Below are 22,779 nucleotides of genomic sequence, written 5' to 3'. Positions count from 1 at the left end.
GTTATGGGAAAAAAGATGAATCAATATAATTAATAAAAAGGTAATTTTACTAGTAAAAAAAAAAAAATATAGATCATATTTTTGAATTTCAGCCATCCAATGCACTAGAGATCTAAAAAAATACAGTAATGGTAAAAAAAATTCCTGCACTAAATTTTATTTCCTTTACAAAAGCATGATAAACTTGATTCAGTAAAATGCACAATACACACTAGAGATCCATTAATAACAATCTTACTTACAAAATTCTAAGTTTTGGCATGTGGTTGAAGCTCGCCACTGAAAGTCGAGTGATGTTGTTATTGTTGAGGGTGCTGTAAAATATGAAAGGGGTGAAGTTAGATCAAGGAAAGCAACAGCGAGTTTGTAATATTTGTATTTAGTTTTTTGACATCTTAAAGTTTAGTGCTCGAGAAATCTCTTCAATATATTTCCCCAGCATTGGGTAATTGTGCACAACAACCACATTAATTGCAGCCAACCCTAAAAAAAATATATTGTTGGATTAACCTAAAGTATTTGAAAGTCTGCACTGCATTCCCCACGGGCATTTTCTACTTATTTAATGTGCTGCTAATGAAAACTAGTAGTTGTGCAGCCCAATTAATACAGCGCTTAGTAACAGAGCACCATCAAAGCACTCAAAAATGAGATGCATTTTAGGAATGATAAGTCAAAAAAGGGTCACGATATATTACCGCAACTTCTAACAAAAAAGCCGCTATCTATGATAACTGTTCTTACTCCAAATTGTGATGTTATGTCGAAGGACATATCACAGGCGGTTAGGATAAGAAAGCTTGCGTTCATTGAAAATATTGAAAATGTGTGATTGCCAAAAATTTCTTACAAAAAGATATGCTCTAATGCATTGAAAATTCCTCAGGATATATTACAGGTGATAAAAAAAAAAGAAACTAATATTAATAGACATTTTTGGATTAATTGGATGAAAAATGAAAGCATTTTCATTCATTGTAATACAATACATTTATCTATGTTTTATTGAAAAGATCAGATTAAAAAGAATAAAAATTGTAAAAATTCAAATCAGAAAAATTAGAAATTTGTGATATTTACAACACCCTAAACATTGAAATTCCCCAAAAGTGAAATTAAATGCGCTAGAATTTCCTAACATTTTCAGTCAAAATTGAACAACCTCATTTATAAAATTAAAAAACTAGCATACTTCTATAGCAGTAACACAGCAAGAGAAAATAACATTAAGCAATATATAATTATATGTCTTAGTAATCCTCAAACACTTGCCTTTGATTTGAGTAATCATATTTCCGCTTCTTTGTAGGTAAGCAATGTATAGAGGCGCTTCAGTGGCGGACCTTGTCACACAGGCTGAAATGCGCATTGTGCAGGGAGACCGTGAGTGTGTCTTCCGCTTATCAAGGGTGGACTCGCCCTTAAAATTTGTAGACTATTCCATTCCTCCACTCCTTAAACATGTCCCTCCCACTAACGTCAGCAGATTTTTATGAGTCGCAGTGGGCGGGGGAGCGGGGACATAAATCCACCCACTATATGCTGCAGTAATTTTTCAAGTCAAAGTATGACAAATATTTAAAACTGTTTCTTGATTTTATCAAAATTTATGATCACCGTACTACGAAATTCAGGTAAAATTTAACATTAAATCAGGTCTTAAAAAAATACAACTTAACAATAAAAATAACATAACGGTGTGAGATGATATGCGTTTTTGTATTTATAAATTATTATATTTTTTGTCTAACTTAAACTCATGGCAGCCATTTTACCACAAGCATGCTGCAGTAGAATATGACTTGAATAAGATTATAGTGGGAAAAGCCAATAAATTTCCAAGTTTATACTTTAAGTCAACATTGATCTAACAAGTAGACAGATTTTTGTCCTTGATAGTCATCCTGTAATTTAGTAATTTTATATGATCTGTACCCCAGCCACATAATTTATACTATAACTACTTAACATCTATTTCTTGCTAAGAATCCTGCAAATGTTTTTGGCCCTCATTTTCCTCACTCATAGCAATTTTATGTTTCCTGTTCTAATACAATGCCAAAATATTACAAAGTGCTGTACAGAAATTGACATCACTCTCATCCGTCCCTGTCAGTTATGGGGTCCCCAATCTAACTTGGCCCACACCAGGGACAATTTCCTAGAAATTAAGATAATTTGTCAGTATGTTTTTGGAGTGTGGGAGGAAATTGGAAAATCTAGAGAAAAACCACACAGACATAGGAAGAACATATAAACTCCATATGGCCGAGACAAGCCAATACTGGCTGTAATGCTCACTACTGAGCTTTTAGACAAAGGCTATTCCATAAGCGTGAAGCTCATACCAAGATGGGCAACCAAATTGTCCCAACTAGAGATGAATGAATTGATGAGTGTATAGACACTTTTTTTTTAAAACTTCAGATTCTATAGAATTCGAATGTCTTGTGTTTTGAAAGAGAAAAATAGAAAGAGAGACAGAGAGAGAGACCAGAAAGACCAGAATCTTGAGCACAGCTTTTCAGGGAGATTTGATACAGGTAGAACTGAATGGAGTCAAAATCGGATCTGAAACAATTTTTTTTTTAATTCCCTCACTAGTCCCAACTCTCTCAACCTTCTTCCATGTTCTAGTATGACAGGTGGTATAAAGGCTAATTAACAAAAAATATCCTTGATATGGTTTTGACCCTAGTGGCAGTTAGTTTGGTTATATCAGTCAGTCATATAATGTAGAGGACTCACAGACAACATATGACTACCCAGTTAGGCAACAATGAGTTAGTGGACACTATAAATAAGATTTTAGTTTGATCAAATCTAAAAAAACATAATTTTATTTTATTTTTATTTTAATTTTACATTTACCCTTTTTATAGAAGTGCATTTAAGAATAGAAAGAAAATCAAGTTGTCATATTGGGCACACCCAGTAGGCATCTTTTCCATTATATGAGTACCCTAGCCAGAACCTTCAAAACTGAGAAGATAAACTGAAATTTGGAAGTTCAACGCAACTCTAACATGTCAGTAAAAGGTGAGAAAACCATCTTATTCTTCCACACCTGATTGGACAGTTGTGAGGCAATATCTTGCAGAGAGAGTTTTTATGTTTTTTAATATTATTGTGTTTTATTGTCAAAATTAATGTTGTCTAAATAATGTAATTTTCATCATTTAAACAAAGAAAAAATGTTCAGTAAGGTCATAATGGGATTTTACTCAAGAGACTTACATGGATAGACTGCATGTGCAATGTAAAACAAACCAGGTTTTCGGCAATCTGAGATACAATATGAAACATACAGGACTATGAAATTTGCAAATAAATCTTGAAATAAGTCATAACTCATGATGGTTTTATGTGAGCTTTGGAAACCTCTTTGTGCCGGTTTAATTTAGCGAAACCTTGGAACGTATTTTTCTTAACATAAAAGGCCTGTATGCGTAGTTTATGAAATAATTATTGAAGCCTTTACTATTGCAGATACTGTTACCTTGCAGCAAAAAGCAAATTTCAGATTTAATTTGGACTTTCAAAACAGAAGTTTCTTTATTCTACATATGTTTTAAGATTGTATTCATAAAAGTGCGAGCGACCTTTGGTGTGGGCATGTGAATGGAACACGCACTGCTCTCGATTGCCATCTATTTAGCCAGTATCCGCTATATCAGTTGTACGCTAATGTGTATGGTTGTGTACTGCAGCACAGACAGACAGACAAACAGACAGGGACAGATAGATAGATAATAGATACAGGTGAAACACGAAAAATTCGAATATCGTGCAAAAGTCAATTTATTTCAGTAATGCAAATTAAAAGGAAGTGCATTAATGCAGCTTAAAATTTTAATTTAGTGAAAAGGTTCAATATTCTAGGCTCAATGTATCACACTCTAGTCAGCTCATTAGTTCGTACCCCCTGAGCAAAGGGGACCTGAGATTGTGACTTTGGGGTTTCATAAGCTATAAGCCATAATCATCCAAATTATAACAAATAAAGGCTTGAGATATCTCGCTTTGCATGTAATGAGTCTCATATGTTAGTTTCACCTTTTAATTTGCATTACTGAAATAAATGAACTTTGCACGATATTCTAATTTTTTGAGTTTCATCTGTAGATAGATAGATACTTTTTTTTTTAAAGAGAGGCAGCATTCCAAATTCCATGGTGGTAAAAAGCATTGGAGATTCATTTTATTCACCCAATGTTGCAGCTCTGCTCAATGGGGCCTTTCTCAAGCCATATTGAGAAAGACTCCATTGAGCAGGGCTGAAACATTGCATGGGTGAATAAAAAGACTCTAATGTTTTCACCATTTGGAGTGCTGCCTCAGTTTCTTTTTAATATAATTAGCAGGGCATTGTCCTTGAGTCCTGGATTGATAGCACCCGCCAATTTGGATCTGTGTTGCTTTCTTCTGAAATGATAGATAGACAGATTGATAGATAGACAGACTGCCCAACTGATCGATCTATATGCAGTGGAGTTAAATTTCCATTCCTTAGGCCGAATTACTATATAGTCAATGGGCGGTGCACGGCATGTGATATTTGGGTCAACTAATTTTCCTTGGTTCAAGCTAACCACTACCTTAAACCAATGAACTTAGGATATCATAAAGCCAACGCTAAGAGTGATCACATCATAGAGGTCAGATAAATAGGGAAGAATACGTGAGTTTGGCCTCACTTTCTCCTTGTGAACTGGTCAGCAATATATATGAAGTGTCTGGTCATGAAAAGTTATAATATTTACTACGTTCTCAGACTATATGGGGCCACTTTTCATTAATTTTACAGGTTAATAAAAAAAAATTGCATTCCTGTCAAATAAATATATATATATATATATATATATGTATATATATATATATATATATATATATATGTGTAAAAAATTGGAAGCACCAACTGTAAGTAAAATGGATGGGTGCTATGTCCCAGTGTATAGGCTAATTACCCAAAAAATAATAAAGAAAATTGAACAGCACTCCAAAACTATAAAAATATGAAAACTTTATCATTGGCACTGCACTGTTCCTCATGGGTAAATAAACTTTTCATATTTTTATAGTTTTGGAGTGCTGTCCAATTTTCTTTATTATATATATATATATATACACACGCATGGATCAGATCTGTCCTAATCATGGGACATACTGTATTCAGAAGAATGTCTCTACATATGACAAAAATTTAAGGACACCGTATGTACAGCTGGACGTATATCATGTACATGTATGTGATTTATAATGAGCAATACCTTAAAAAGTACAGCATAAAAAAAAAAATCATAACTGTCTCTTATCTGCATGGGGTAGGTCTATGTTGCCTTCTAAATGAATGAATTATGACATGTCCCGACGCTGCCGCTTTATATAAAAGTTAAAAATATCCATATCATTTTTTACTAATATAGTGAATATAGTGATCTAAAATCCTATAAAAGATTGTACAGACAGATATACTGTACCAAAAACTGAGAGAGATAGACAGAAACAATAGACATAAAGGAAAATGTAAGCGATCAATGCTATGAGTGTAGCGCATACCAATCTGCATTATAAAAGATGGCGCATATGAGGCATCTGCAATGTACGCCATTGCGGCATTCCCTCCCCCGGATCTTTCAGGCGTGGCTAGGCTGACGCAATATGATAGTATATATACATAGACTGGACAGATCTTTCCTATAAGTCTGAGGTGACACATTTCTGTAATAATCCAGACAATCGTATTGTACAAAAGACCCCTTTAATACATGACCCACCCAGTATATTACTGCCTATTATATAGTACTATCTTTATGTATACTTTACAAATATATATATAAGAAATTATAGGCAATGCTTCTCTAAATTAAAAAAGTCAGTAAGTTGGATGGAGTTATATTTAATACTAGAGTAATTGGACAGGATGGCTCAGTGGTTAGCAGGTGCCTTGCAGCACAGTGGTCCTAGGTTTCCATCCAACCTATGACAACATCTGTATGCAGTTTTTATGTCCTCCCTGTATTCACGTGGGTTTCCTCCCACACTGCAAAGACGTAATGATTGGGAACTCAGATTGTGAGCTCCACTGGGGACAGTGACTGATGACACTATACGGTATTTAAAGCAGTCACAAACTATGTTGGTGCTATATAAGCGTCAGAGGAGACAGAGTAACCTGTTAAATGATTTATCTTTAGGAGAAGTGGTACAATTATAGATATGGAAGCAATCAAGAGACATGTTTTATGTTATTTTTTGTTGGTTTTTTTTGCGTTTTTTTCCTTCTCTCTATTTATTTTTGTTCCTTTTTCACTCATTTTTTTGTGTAGACATTTGAATGTTATGCCATGAAACCTATTTGCCTATTAAACAAAATATTTACAATATCAAAGCAAAACATGATATAGAAATAGATACAAGGTAACAATGCGATGATACCGAGCAGGGATTGACTTCCCAGACACTGTAGTACAGCACATACAGACAAGCTCATACACAGACGCTGCTTCTTCTACTGATCCCAAGATATAAGATGTACTCACAGCACTTCCAGGTCGCGCAGGGCTCTGAAGGCTCCATCTTCGATGCAGCTGATCTGGTTAAAATCCAGTTGTCTGTGAAGAGATGAAGAGGGATCGACTTAAGACTCAAGCAACGGCATATGATGTACAGAGCTAGGCCTCCCTAGCTTAGCAGCTCTTCACCATGCACAGAGCTGATGCCCTTCTGCTGCTGCGGCTGCTCGGGATAGCAACAGTAGCTCTGGAAAAGCTCTAGTAAATAATAACTGCACCTTATATTAAATGCCAAAGGAATGCAATTTCATTACTTCAAGTAAAGCCATCCATTAGAAGCTCTCAGCGTCATCTCGCTGAAACAATTTCATTAAGGTAAAGGGACTGTAAATCACTTAGTGTCACATGCATCCCCTCAGTGACCTAACCGAATCCATTTATCAGAGGAGCCAGCTGCATGTTAATTTTACTATCTTTGGCAAGAAAGGGGAAGATGCTATTCTTGTTTAATATGGCCTCTTTGCTTTAAGCCCCTGCGCTGTTTCCTTTGTCAGGGACAAGTTCAGTCCAGCTGTCGGGGAGTATTTTTAGTGCAATATCCAATGTAGGAAGCCATGATACATTTAAGGTCACAATATGAATAGACCTCTCCAGGGTAGAATGAGGTCTCTTTAATCTATTTCATAATCCATCTCTACAGAATATCCTCCAGTGACTCAGTGTCTTGGGAAATAACAATACTGTAGAGTTTGTCGCAGTTATCCGCTGACGTCATCGATCAGATGCAATAATATGGAGATGCAATCAGGTGAAAGCGGATAGGAAGAGTTGATTAACTTCAGGCTAAGTCATATCTCTGTGTTTTTGTGAATCAGGTTACAATACAGGGTGCTAGAAAGACTATTACCTTCTTATATGTGTATGCAGATGCATGATATCAGTCAGTAATCATGAAACTTAAAGTAGTATTCTAGGGTCATTATTTTGATCAAAAATGGGGTCGGAGTGAGTTAAAGTAACAAATCCTCCATTACTCACCTGACTGATGCCATTGCTGTTCAGCGGCTGCTCCAGTCCCTGCATCTCTCCACTTCCTGGTCTCAGGTTCCCCGCACTGGAAATGGGTTTTACTTCCTGTTTAGCCAATTACTGGCTGAAGCGGTCAGCTCTGTGGCCATTGATTGGCAGAGCAGCGGTTCAAGCCATTTCCAGCATCTTGAGCTCAGACTAGGAAGTAGAGAGGAGTGCAGACCAGAGCAGTGGCCAAACTCAGCGGCAGGGGATTGGTGAAGTGAGCAATGATGGGTTTTTACTGTAACCCACTCCGACCTCATTTTTTTTACAAAACGATTAGTGTTGAGCAAATCGAAATTCACGAAGTGGACTTCGATCCGAATTTCAAGGAAAATTTGATTCCCCTGCAAAGCCGAATTTCCATGTGGCAATGAATCGATTTTCCCTGAAATGGCTGAAAAAAGAAAAAAATCATACTTACCTCCATTTTTTGTAAGCAGGTGCAATGACAGGGAACGTCGATTGCACTGCCCCCATCATTGAACCCCTCAGATACCGCCTTCATCACTGATCGTGGCATCTCAGATCAATATTAAAGCATTTTAGAGGTTGCTCATAAAAAATAAATAAAATCATACTTAGCTCATTTATTAGAGCTCGAAGAGGCCACTGCAGCCATCTTGCTTGAAGATCCTTCTCAAAATCTCGTCAGCGGTGATGTATGACATCACCACACTGGCCCATGTGATGTCATCATCACGTGCCGTGCAAGATTTCGCTCTGGATCTTCAAGCAAGATGGCCGCAGTGGCCTCTTCGAGCTCAAATAAATGAGCTAAGTATGATTTTATTTATTTTTTATGAGCAACCTCTAAAATGCTTTAATATTGATCTGAGATGCCACGATCAGTGATGAAGGCGGTATCTGAGGGGTTCAATGATGGGGGCAGTGCAATCGACGTTCCCTGTCATTGCACCCGCTTACAAAAAATGAGCTTTGTAACAAAATAATTAGTATAGACTAAAATATGTATGTATATTGTATGGCAGTATTTGCAAAACAATTCGTTAACCAGATCAGGGGCGGACATACTGCCTGTGCAGCTAGTTCAGCTTCCCAGGGGCCCAAAGAGGGAGGGGGCCCATCCCAGTGCCAGTAAAGGTGTTTTCTTTATTTATTTTATAATTTTCTTCACTCCCTTCCTCTGCCAACAGGATCATCTTGGGGTAGAGTTCGGAGGGGGGGGGGGGGCATTTTGCAGGGGGTGGGGGGCCTGATTAGGACTTAGCGTGAATCTGCTGCCGGTTTTGCCTACACTTAATAGCTGAAGGACCTGCGATGACATCATAGTCATTTGATCTTACCAACAGTGGAAGTGGTGGTAAGACCTGTTATGAGGTCACAGTCATGTGACCAGTGCAGCAGTGGAGACCTGTGATGCCATGGAATAAATGTGAGAGAAATGCTGGGAGATGTTGTTCTCCTCATCATACCTCCTCCCTGCTCAGTGGGAGGATTTTTTTTTAACTGGGACTGTATGTTTGAAGGGAGGGGAGGGGTTATATTTACATGGGACTGTATATTATAGAAGATTGGGGGGAGATGACTGGTGGTATTTACATGGGACTGGATATTATAGAGGACTGGAGGGTAAGAAGTCATGTTATTTACATGGGGCTATGTGTTAGAGGGGCTGGAGGAGAGGATTTAAGTTATTTACATCGGAAAAATTCACTGTAATTAAATATAATGTAGTAGGTGTATTTCTATCACTGCAAAGTAAATCTACTTAAAACATAACTTTTAATTAAAACGTTTAAGATAAATCCCATTAGTGGGTTTTATCTTAAACATTTTAATTAAAAGTTATGTTTTAAGTAGGCTTATTTACATGGGACTGGATATTATAGAAGATTGGATGCTGAGGGGTGATGTTATTTACATGGGACTATATGTTAAAGGGGCTGAAGGAGGGGATTTAAGTTATTTACATGGGTCGGTATGTTATAGAAGACTGTAAGGAAGAGAGGTTATTTACATGGGACTGTATTATATAGAAGACTGGTGGGAGAGGACTGCCCTAGCCTGTAAAACCATGCATCAGTGCCGGTGACGTGGAACACTGCTAGGCTAAAGTCTCCTCCTAGCAGTGTAAAAATGTAAACAAAACAGCCAATGCCAGGGGAGAGCATCGGAGCATAAAATGTCAGAGGGGCTGGGTGGGGGGGAGAAGGGGATGTGTCCGGGGTCAGATCTGAACCCAGACAACCGCTTTAAAGGACATCTGTCGGCAGATTTGTACCTATGACACTGGCTGACCTGTTACAGGTGCGCTTGGCAGCTGAAGGCATCTGTGTTGGTCCTATGTTCATATGTGCCCGCATTGCTGAGAAAAATGATGTTTGAATGTATGCAAATGATCCTGTAGGAGCAATGGGGGCGTTGCCGTTACACATAGAAGCTCCGTTTTCTTCGCATCTGCCACTCCCTGGCAGTGAAAATGTCATCACAACGGGCCATGTCAAAGTGCTTAGGGCGCGACAGTTACAGAGAGAGCGGAGCCTCTAGGAGTAATGGTAACGCCCCTGTTTGCATATAATAAAACATCATTTTTTTCAGCAATGCGGACACATAAGAACCTGGGACCAACACAGATGCCTTTAGCTGCCAAGCGCATGTTTCAGGTCAGCCATTTAATTGTGCAAGTGTATGAGGGAGTCCTGAGGGATAGCTGAAGGCCTAGGGAGCATTTTACTGACAGCTATCTAAAAAATATGGATTTCAGTGGGGGAATAAAGCCGGCACTAGAGTGCCTAGGACAGCATAGAATCTAAATATGTCCCTGGCTCCACAGCAGCAGCACAATGTAATGTCAGACATCACACTGCTACTGTGAAGGGGGGACAATATCTGGACCTGTGAGGGGGCACATATCTGGACATAACTACTGTGAAGGGGGGGACAATATCTGGACCTGTGAGGGGGCACATATCTGGACATAACTACTGTGAAGGGGGCACATATCTGGACCTGTGAGGGGGCACATATCTGGACATAACTACTGTGAAGGGGGCACATATCTGCGCATAACTACTGTGAAGAGGGCACATATCTAGATATAACTACTGTAAAGGGGCACATATCTGGGCTTAACTACTGTGAGGAGGCAAATATCTGGGCATAACTACTGTGAAGGGGCACATATTTGGTATTACTACTGTGAGGGAGCACATATCTGGGCATAGCTACTGGAAAGGGTAACATATCTGGCATAGCTACTGTACCTTGGAACTGAACCCGAGTTCGGAAAAAGTTTTTTTACAGTAGAAATTAATTTACAAAGTTATTACCTGAAGTATTGTGAGACTTTGCAAAGTAATATCTTCGGCTCATCGGAGCCAATACTTTCTAATACTGTGCGGAACGCTCACTGCGTACAGTATTTAAACTAAATTTTATGTGAATCGACTTTGGATAAAACATCAGAAGTCGATTCACTCATCCCTAATTACTATTATGTGCAGGTAAAAGGGGGAATAATTACTATGTGGGGGCATTAAGGGGACTAGGTGTGTTAGAGGTGTGGCCTAGTATGAAAAAAATATATTCATATTGTAAACTTATTGACCAATATTAACAAGATGTTTTTTATTTGCATGTATATGTTTCTATCTGTATGTGTGGTTTTGGGGGGGGGGGGGGGGCAGGTACATTGCACAGGGGCCTTCTGCTGTCTGTGTCCGCCCCTGCACCAGATGATTGTTTGCTCAACTGCCGCAGAAAGGCCAGGTGCACCCCTGCAAAAACCCATTTGAATTTGTCATGAGCCAGTTGCACCATGTTTTCTGCAGAGTTGAAATCTCCCAGCATGCCTTATTTGTTCATGGATAACTGGCTCCTCTGCCAGTTCATTGAGGCCAAAACTGCTTTCCCTCACTTTCTATACACACTTGCTGTAGACAGCAGCTCCCTGTCAGCCAATCAGATTGGATTACTGAGAGACACGCCTCCTCACTCTGAAGCCTAATGCAGGCATGCAGTGTGAAGGGACCGCCCCTCCGTCTTCTGTTTATATTAAAGGGAAGACAGACAGGCCATAGCAACAGTCTTTTAAAGGAAAAAGTGGAAAGGGACAGGAGACATGAATGAAAGCTGTTATTATAGGTAATTACAGATCTTGTGGCAATCATTGACAGACTAACTCAGGTATACATGCCTAGCTGTAATAAACTAGCAAATAAAAAAAATATGACAGTTACACTTTAAGTATCTGCATGTTGCTGGTGTGTGTCTTCCTAATAAAAGGCACTGTACAATTCCAGAGTAATTGCGATCTGTGACCTGTCCACTGTGATTACATCCCAGCACAAGACTCACAGGGAGTGTAGCATCAGGCTTCTGCCTCTACTTCTCCCTCCAGCTCGAACGTCAAGGATCCAAGCCTGCTTGAAGCCCTGCTGGAAAACCCCCCTAAGACACAGCATCATTGCTGACATCACAGCTACAGGACGATTTCAGGAGAATGACCACCGCCTTGCAACGCCTCTGATGTAGATGTGATGACATAGAGAACAAACACAGATTAAAATGTCACGTGACCGCAGTGGAGTGTAGAAAAACGGGGCATTACAGATAAACTATAACTATTAGTAAGTGATACCTTGTGTTTACTGTCAATTGATGAAAATTGCAAAACTGGAACACCCCTTTAACTCAGCCCTGGCCAGTAACTGTACATAATACATGGATGCTGATGGGTGGAGGGGCCCTTTAATTCTTATGCCGGTTCCCATACTATGGACATTTTTGTTTACCACTGAAGGTATAATGCACTGCACAGCTGCTCTACATGTATAATGTTTCCTGGCTTCTTCATTGCTCAGAATGTGAAAAAAAAATGCTATAAATGCTGTAAGAAACCAAATTGTGGCTTTAATACGTTTCCTATCCAAGTTGGTGACTGTAACTGCGCTTAATAGTTTAATGTTGTAGGATCTCAGGAGACCTGCAGCATCAGAACATCCTGGAAGTGGAGCATAAAATGGAGAAGACCACCCCAACACAGCAGGTGGTGTTTTTATTGAAACTGTTATTTTTTATATGTTTGGCATTTAACGCAGAATTAATAAAACATTTATATGGTGGTTTCCTTGCAAATTCTTCTTAATTACAACCTTGCGCTATTGGAATCACATGAGCGGGATATATTATAGCAGACATTTTGTTTCAGTATACTTTAGAACATGGATGCTCAACCTGCGGCCCTCCAGCTGTTGTGGAACTATGACTCCCATCATGCCCTTCTGTAGACTGATAGCTGTAGGTTGTACGGGGATGCTGGGAGTTGTAGTTTTGCAACAGCTGGAGGGCCACAGGTTGGGCATCCCTGCTTTGGAACATTACTGCGACACATTGGGCCTTGTGATTGGTCATTAGTTGTCCTTAAAGAGGTTGGCCCAGAATATGCCATCATAGTCAGATATCTCCAGAACGGAGCCCCCAAAGTGAAGGAGATGGTGATTTTGTTGTGTGAATGTAGCTCTCGGGGGGCCCATTCTGGTTCCCTGATGTGGGACTCGCACCTATCTGACGTTGATGATATATCCTATGCCATCAATGTTGGAGATAAGACAACCGCTTAAAATAATTTTTGCAAATCTGATTACTATTACGATAAGGGCTAATGCACACTACCATATGTATTTTGCTGTCCACAAAACACAGATCCGCAAAAAAAATGTATGACGTGCGAATGACGTACGTGTTACAGCCATTCTTTTTTTTGCGGATCCATTGTAACAATGCTTGTTCTTGTCCGCAAAACCAACAAGAATATGATAGGAAATGTCTTTTTTTTTTGTGGAACGGACATGCGGAAATATGGAAACGGAATACCCATGGAGTCATTTCATTTTTTTTTTTACTGAACCATTGAAATGAAAGGTTCCACACAGACCTGTAAAAAAACGGAACGGAAACGGAAAAAAATATGTTTGTGTTCATGAGCCCTAAGAGACAGAAAACAGAACTTCACCACTTTGCCTCCTTTCTGTCCACAGTTTAATGCCAATTCAGCCTTGAGCTAATGAACATCCCTGGTAAGGGACGGTTGGCAGGGGTACTCTACATGATAATCACACATGTAGTAGTTGCCGGGCTGAATATTCATAGAAACCAGTCCGGCTCAGCTGTGTGGCTCTAGGTCTGAATCAGCACCATCCTGACATTAGAGAAGGGGGAAGCAGCTTTGGCAGCAGTAAAATCAGATCATCCCCATCTCAGCCAGCATTAATCAGATTTTTCCTAAAATCTAGTTAGCGAGGAAACCATTTTATCAGATGGCCAGAGCCCAGAAACCTAATGATTGGTCAAATGATGCCATCAGTAATGACCCATTGTCATAATAATAATTGGGGCAGATTTACAAATCTTGTCTAAAAAGCAGACAGCGTAAACTTAGGCTAAAGATGGGCCAAATTTATCACAGTCACTCCAGCTGAATGATACATGTCTATGATTATAGAAATGTCTACTAAATGTCAAACACATAGATAAGTAGATAGATGAATAGAGAGATAGACAGACAGACAGGTAGATAGATAGATGTGAGAGAGATAGACATTAAGATAGTTTGATAGATACAGTTGGCTAGATAGATGAGATAGATAAATAACAGATAATAGAGATCTGACGAGAGATAGAATAGACAGATAATAGACAGACCGAGACAGACAGATAGATAAATAATTATATAGATAATTAAATCGATAGATAGATATTAGTGTTGATCGAGCATGCTCGGCACATGGTGGTATTCGGCCAAATACTGCATGTGTTCGAGCGCAATGCTCGAGTCTCCTCCTGGACCCCGCACGTTTGTTTGCTGCTAGGCAGCCAATAAACGTGCAGGTACTGTAAGTACTGTCCTTCACTGTAATGCCGTAGCCATGTTGGTTACTGGCATTACAGTGATTGGCTGGCCGTAACATAAAGGCACTTTAAATGTGTTTTTTATAATGTACTGAATACACTGTATTCCCATGTACCCTTTTCACCACAAAAAAGGGTATATGGTTCAATCTTATTTTTCTTGTCCTCCTCCTCTTCCTTTATATCAACATGCTTATTAGTCTGCCCTCGCTCCTAATGTTGTAGAGGGTCAGCTCACCTGCAGGCCCTCACCTACAATCTTTTAGAGGGTCAGCTCACCAGCAGGCCCTCGCATATAATGTTTTTGGGGGTCAGCTCACCAGCAGGCCCTCAACCATAATTTTTTACAGGGTCAGCTCACCAGCAAGCCTATGCCCATAATTTTTTCGATGCTAAGATCAGCAGCAGGTACTCGCCCCTAATGTTTTAGAGAGTCAGCTCTGCAGCAGATACTCACCCATAATGTTTTAGATGGTCATTCCAGCAGCAGGCCCTCGATCATAATATTTTAGAGTCCCTAGCTCCTAATGTTTTTGAAGATCACCAGCAAGATATTAATAATAATTTTTCAAGGGTGTGTATGATGCCCTCCTTTATGTGTAATAAAGGGTTTATTGGAGTGCCGGTTCCTTGTAATTTTTGGCAGCACTTGCACTTTCTATACAAGTAAATATACAGGAAAGAATGTTTCCTAACAATTTTTCCCCTAAAATCGATTTAATCTTCAGTTTTGTGCGTATTATTGTCAGTCTGTAAAAGTGGTGTACTACTCGGACAACATTGTTCCCAGCAGCGACCTGGGAGTCCAAGATGCATCCAGACATCCTCCCTATGCTGTTCCAGAATCATTTCGGTGGTGTTTCCATCAATTTCTGACCTTTTCAGAGCAGGGGGTGCCTGGTTTAATGCTCGGGTTCTCCCATTGACTTCCATTGTGCTCGGGTGCTCAGTAGAGCACCCAAGCATCCCAATGTGTTCGGCCAGAGCACCCGAACACTTTGGTGCTCGATCAACACTAATAGATATTCTTCTGTGATCATATATACTGCACCACAGATAGATAAATAGATAGATAAATAGATAGATATGAGATAAATAGATAGATCTGAGATAGATAGATAGATAGATAATTAGCTAGAGAGATAGATAGATAATTAGATAGATAGGGAAATAGAGAGAGAGCGATACATAGATATTCCTCTGTGATCATATATACTGCGGCAGAGAATAAGTACTGAATGGACATAATTGTAAATTATAAGGCGCGCGCGGAGTGAAGACGACACAAGAGCACTGAGGACACTCTCCCTGGCGGCAGCAGTTCTTTCTCCCTCTCTGCAGATTAATTCTGGCCAGCAATTAAGGGAATTGGCTTTTTATTGGAGTGATAATATAGATGTACAGTACAATACTTTCACCTCCCACACTATCTATCAAAGTCGTTTCAATTGCTCGGTGGCATGAAATGCTCCTCTTAGTACAGCACCAAAGAGGAATTGCTTCCAGACAAATTGGCAAAATCCTTTCATGCCATCAAATTTGCCTAATGCAGTCTGTAGGTTAATTTGAAGAAGGGCGAGCGGCGAGTATGGCCGTCTCTTATTATCCTTAGCTGTCAATAGATAAATCACTGCTGACACAGCATCTTGTAAATCATCCTGCAGAGGAGAAATCATTGAGGACAATCATCTCGCTTGGTTTTTACAAGATGCCAGTGGAGTATGAAGCACTTAGCGGCGTTTAGCACGGCTGATCTGAGATCGTCTCTTCTCATCGCCCATTTTCAGTTAGGTTTTATCTCGGCAACTATTAACAAGTTAGAAAAGGACATGGACCTCAATGCAAGGGCAAAGGCAGATTAGGAAACCTATCATCTAAGGGGGGTAGTAATCTCCATGCTGCTAAAGAACATTTATCCTAAAAGAGAGAAAAATCCGTATGCATCTGTTTCTGGGAAAGCTGGGTGGCAATATGATCACTAGTTTAGACCTCGTACACACAGTGAAGACTGAACATAGGTAAATGGGCTCAGTGCGGCACTATAGTCAGAATCTGCAAGCACTTTATGTACCGCCATATGGTGCCTTTCTATGGCGCAGTATTCTGTAGGCATTCTCCTCTAAAAGCATCACTTCTGTTATATGGCATCCAGCGGGATATGGCACCATTTTTTTTCCAGAAAACAATGGGGCACAATTATTAAGACCGGTGTTTTAACCACTTCAGCCCCGCTAGCTAAAACCCCCTTCATGACCAGGCCACTTTTTACACTTCGGCACTACACTACTTTCACCGTTTATCGCTCGGTCATGCAACTTACCACCCAAATGAATTTTACCTCCTTTTCTTCTCACTAATAGAGCTTTCATTTGGTGGTATTTTATTGCTGCTGACATTTTAACTTTTTTTGTTATTAATCAAAATGTAACGATTTTTTTGCAAAAAAATGAAATTTTTCACTTTCAGCTGTAAAATTTTGCAAAAAAAACGACATCCATATATAAATTTTTCACCAAATTTATTGTTCTACATGTCTTTGATAAAAAAAAAAATGTTTGGGCAAAAAAAAAAAATGGTTTGGGTAAAAGTTATAGCGTTTACACACTATGGTACAAAAATGTGAATTTCCGCTTTTTGAAGCAGCTCTGACTTTCTGAGCACCTGTCATGATTCCTGAGGTTCTACAATGCCCAAACAGTATAAAAACCCCACAAATGACCCCATTTCGGAAAGTAGACACCCCAAGGTATTCGCTGATGGGCATAGTGAGTTCATAGAACTTTTTATTTTTTGTCACAAGTTAGCGGAAAATGATGATTTTATAAAAAAAAAAATTTTTTCTTACAAAGTCTCATATTCCACTAACTTGCGACAAAAAATAAAAAATTCTAGGAACTCGCCGTGCCCCTCACGGAATACCTTGGGGTGTCTTCTTTCCAAAATGGGGTCACTTGTGGGGTAGTTATACTGCCCTGGCAATTTAGGGGCCCAAATGTGTGAGAAGTACTTTGCAATCAAAATGTGTAAAAAATGGCCTGCGAAATCCGAAAGGTGCACTTTGGAATGTGGGTCCCTTTGCCCACCTTGGCTGCAAAAAGTGTCACACATCTGGTATCGCCGTACTCAGGAGAAGTTGGGGAATGTGTTTTGGGGTGTCATTTTACATATACCCATGCTGGGTAAGAGAAATATCTTGGCAAAAGACAACTTTTCCAATTTTTTTATACACAGTTGGCATTTGACCAAGATATTTTTCTCACCCAGCATGGGTATATGTAAAATGACACCCCAAAACACATTCCCCAACTTCTCCTGAGTACGGCGATACCAGATGTGTGACACTTTTTTGCAGCCTAGATGCGCAAAGCGGCCCAAATTCCTTTTAGGAGGGCATTTTTAGACATTTGGATCCCAGACTTCTTCTCACACTTTTGGGCCCCTAAAAAGCCAGGGCAGTATAAATACCCCACATGTGACCCCATTTTGGAAAGAAGACACCCCAAGGTATTCAATGAGGGGCATGGCGAGTTCATAGAAAAAATATTTTTTTTGCAAAAGTTAGCGGAAATTGATTTTTTTTGTTTTTTTCTCACAAAGTCTAACTTTCCGCTAACTTAGGACAAAAATTTCTATATTTCATGGACTCAATATGCCCCTCACGGAATACCTTGGGGTGTCTTCTTTCCGAAATGGGGTCACATGTGGGGTATTTATACTGCCCTGGCTTTTTAGGGGCCCTAAAGCGTGAGAAGAAGTCTGGAATATAAATGTCTAAAAATGTTTATGCATTTGGATTTCGTGAGGGGTATGGTGAGTTCATGTGAGATTTTATTTTTTGACACAAGTTAGTGGAATATGAGACTTTGTAAGAAAAAACAAACAAAATATATATATATTTCCGCTAACTTGGGCCAAAAAAATGTCTGAATGGAGCCTTACAGGGGGTGATCAATGACAGGGGGGTGATCACCCATATACATTCCCTGATCACCCCCTGTCATTGATCACCCCCCTGGTAAGGCTCCATTCAGACGTCCGTATGATTTTTACGGATCCATGGATCGGATCCGCAAAACACATGCGGACGTCTGAATGGAGCCTTACAGGGGGGTGATCAATGACAGGGCCCCCTGTCATTGATCACCCCCCCTGTAAGGCTCCATTCAGACGACCGTATGATTTTTACGGATACATGGATCGGATCCGCAAAACACATGCGGACGTCTGAATGGAGCCTTACAGGGGGGTGATCAATGACAGGAGGTGATCAGGGTGATCACCCCCCTGTCATTGATCACCCCCCCTGTAAGGCTCCATTCAGACGTCCGTATGATTTTTACGGATCCATGGATACATGGATCGGATCCGCAAAACACATGCGGACGTCTGAATGGAGCCTTACAGGGGGGTTATCAATGACAGGGGGTGATCAGGGAGTGTATATGGGTGATCACCCCCCTGTAAGGCTCCATTCAGACGTCCGTATGATTTTTACGGATCCATGGATCGGATCCGCAAAACACATGCGGACGTCTGAATGGAGCCTTACAGGGGGGTGATCAATGACAGGGGGGTGATCAATGACAGGGGGTGATCAGGGAGTGTATATGGGTGATCACCCGCTTGTCATTGATCACCCCCCTGTAAGGCTCCATTCAGACGTCCGCATTTGTTTTGAGGGATCTCTAGAGTGATCATTCCTCTCCATACAGATTCAATATCTCTGGGCCGCAGATCGGTGTTTAGACAACACTATCTGCAGCCCAAAAATGACAAATTAGGTGTTTGCATCAGTGATGCCTTAGACAGGGCAATTATCGAAGGAATGCTCCTTGGAGTGCTCCTTCCCGATAATTGCCCCAATCACTGGTCCCAATCATTTTTTGGGAATACATTTTAGATACTGGTCTTAATAAAACCCCTGCGCTGGCGGTGGATCTCTGAAGTTATGTAGAGGCGCCGGCCTCTCCATAAATCCGGTGCATTGCTTCTAAATGTAAGACGTCGCTTCTAAATGTAAGACAGCTTCCTTGCTGTCTTACATTTAGACCATTTTCTGCGCCTAAAACAGGCGTAGAAAATGATAAATGAGATAGGCCTGCCGACTTGTCACTTTCCCCGTCACGCCAACATTTTTAGACCTGGCGTAAGCGGGGAAAACTCGCAGATTGCTCCTGAAATACACCCAATATAGGTATATTTCAGGTTAATAAATGACCCCCAAAGACTTTTTATATAGAAGATACTTACTTACTTGTTCCATGCAGCTCTAGATTTGCGCGCCTCCATGTTCCGGTCCCCAAACTCTGTTACATGGACACGGACAGACAAGTGGCACATCACTGCTGAAGCCAGTTATTGCCCATGCACCTCCGGATGTAAACAGTCTAGGGACTGGAACATGGATCCTGCGGAGGCAGCACGAGGCACAGAAACGGCAGGGAGCAGGTAAGTATGAATCTTCTATTTACAGAGGCAGGTTGTGGGCATGTGATAAAAAGTCATTATTCCAAGAGAACGCCTAAGACCAAAATCCTCCACTACCTGAACCTTCCACTCCTGTTTCCAATACTTCTCTCAAGTTCTCTGAAATGTGTTACCCCAGAAAATCAAGTTACCGCCCAACATCGACAAGCATGCCCAAAAAACACATCATTTTATGCAAATGTAATCTAAAGGTCCCCTTATGTCACCCCTAAAGCCAGATCAGCAAGCGACTGTCGGAAGGGAAACGTTCCCTCCCAGCAATCGCTTGCTAACTAGCGGAGGTGACCGCTGCTATTACATGCTGCAATCTCTTCCACAGCATGGAGAACAGCGATCGTTATGCCATCGCGCGTCCCCATACTGTCTAGTGGTTTGCTGGCGACAGAGCGCTATTAGACAGCACGCTTAAAAATCAGAATTGCCCCATGAATGAGCGCTTGCTTAGTTATCGAGCAATCGGCTGCAGTATTACACTACAAGATGATCGCTAACGATTGTTCATGCGAGCGCTCAGTAACGATTATCTCGTCTAAAATATCGTCCAGTGTAATACAGCCTTAACTCCTCATAGATTGTCAGCTCTTGTGAGCAGGGCCCTCACTCCTATTGTTTGACTTGTCCATTAGTATTGTTATCTGTACATGTACCTTCTAAATGTAAAGTGCCTTAGAATATTGTTCAGGACTCTGAGAAAGATGGTAGACAGCAGCGACGCAGTTGTTTTTTTTTGGGGGGGGGGGGGGCAGAGGTAGCAGTTTTGTGTAAGTGGACAAAGATGGAGAAAATAAAGAGAATACGGTAATTGTGAGGTCTGCTGACATAGTGTGATGCCCTCTCTCAATACCCTGGTATTCGCCCGTAAATGCCACAATTAAATGACGGGATCTCTGTTTTTCTGAAATAAACCTAAATGTGGGCTCTCGGGAGCGCGGCGGCGATGGGCAGTGCTGTAGGTTGATTACTTAAGCACTTTATGGTCTCACTCTCCTCTGATTGCCTTAAAGTGCATTACATTAACGAAATGAAAAGGAGCCATTAAGAATTTACTGGTTCAATTAACCTGAAAAACGCCACTTCAGCTCCCTACATTTTATGTTGAGGAATATGCGAGGGAAATTCTATTAGCGTCAGTATGGCAGCTGCCACCGATGCGGCTAAAGGTCAGAGGGGCGCATTATATTGTAGCATTCAGGCATGGGGGCTCTGTACAATGACTAGGGCGACACTGGGTTACCTCTGTTCACATACACAGCACGCTTCTCTGAACCCGGGTAAGGTGACACGGCTGTTATCACGGATGATGGCGATCATTGCTCTGCCACCTATGTCATTTAAGGTATTGCAAAACTACAACTCTCAGCATGCTCCGGTCCCTTCGACTCTAGCAGATCATTGTTCTACACGTTAGGTTACATGCACACGAACGTTGTTTGTTTCCATGTCCGTTCCGTTTTTTTTTGCGGATAGGATGCAAACCCATTCATTTCAATGGGTCTGCAAAAAATGCGGACAGCACACTATGTGCTTTCCGCATCAGTATGTCCGTTCAATAGTCCCGCAAAAAAAATAGAACATGTCCTATTCTTATCCGTTTTAGGCATTGTTACAATGGATCCGCAAAAAAAAAAAACGTATGGCATATGGATGTCATCCGGTTATTTTTGCAGATCCGCGATTTGCGGACCGCAAAACACATACGTCGTGTGCATGTAGCCTTACCCTGATGACTCAAATAGGCAAATTTTATATCACAGCTGCAGGAGTAGCCTTGTATTAGAGTAACTAGACCAAGGCCGTCCACTTACCCCTCTTCCTGTCCAGACACATTTTCTCTTTTTTGTTTTTTCTTTTCATGCGTTTTTGAAAGCCACAACTTTTTTTCTGTTCGCTAATGGAAATCATATTTGTGCCTTTTTTGGTGATAATGTATATGGTCCTTTGTTTTTATGTAATTTTTATTTTTGTCTTTTTTGGTTTATTTTTTATACCCATGAAAACATAAAAAAGGGGAAAAAATTGCCAGTTTTTCACATATTTATTATACTTTATTTTTATTTTATTATGAATTAAGTTTTCATATAGGGGATGTATGTAATATGGTAGCCGGGGTGAAGATAGAAGCTGCCGTGTGGTGGTGATTTTAATCAGTTGTTCATTTTGTCTATATATTTTTATTTTTCAGTCAAAGCCTTTGGTAGACTTTTAACATTACATTTATGTTTTATTGCTGATTTCTCCTGTGACTAGGGCTGATATATTAGCCTCAATTACTGACTACTGAGCCTAACTAGCAGAACTGATCTGGGGCAACTAAGGCTACGTCTACACGACGACATTTGTCGCACGACTAGATAGAGCGCAACATTTGTCGCACAACATTTTGTTGCACCAATGTCGCGCGACAATTTTTATAATGGCAGTCTATGGTGTCGCACTGCAACATGCCACATGCTGCGACTGCGACGCGACAGTCGCAGAAAAATCATTAGTGCAACAAAATGTCGCGCAACAAATCTCGTTGTGTAGACGTAGCCTAAGACCCAGAATCTCGTGCAGACAGCCAACCGCCAGCAATCATATTTTTGCCTGGATCGGAGCAGGAAGTGGCATTTACTATATACAGCACTCGTTGAACACTGTGTATATGCAGCCACCCAGTTATATGCAGTGATTTGTTGCCTATGGTAATGCATCAATGAGTATTAGGCTAGGTCTACATGACGACATTTGGCGCGCGACTTATTGTTGCACCAATGTCGCACAACAATTTTTATAACGGTAGTCTATGGTGTCACACTGCAACATGCGTTGTGACATGCTGCGACTGCGAAGC

General features: G+C 40.4%; 1 protein-coding gene across 1 annotated transcript in view; it reads right to left on the bottom strand.

Moving 5' to 3' along the window:
• Positions 1-22,779, bottom strand: part of SLIT2 (slit guidance ligand 2) — a 284,983-nt gene that overhangs the window by 75,364 nt on the left and 186,840 nt on the right. The window contains exons 6-7 of the mRNA XM_044294220.1: positions 6,543-6,614; positions 243-314 (exon numbers count right to left, since the gene is read on the bottom strand). Coding sequence (XP_044150155.1) covers positions 243-314; positions 6,543-6,614 — 144 coding nt within the window. The remainder of the gene's footprint in view (positions 1-242; positions 315-6,542; positions 6,615-22,779) is intronic.

The sequence above is a fragment of the Bufo gargarizans genome, chromosome 1 (genome assembly GCF_014858855.1).
Source record: "Bufo gargarizans isolate SCDJY-AF-19 chromosome 1, ASM1485885v1, whole genome shotgun sequence".
In the NCBI taxonomy this organism is placed as follows: Eukaryota; Metazoa; Chordata; class Amphibia; order Anura; family Bufonidae; genus Bufo; species Bufo gargarizans.
The sequence above is the reverse complement of the archived record's forward strand: the minus strand, read 5'-3'. Positions and strand labels throughout refer to the sequence as shown.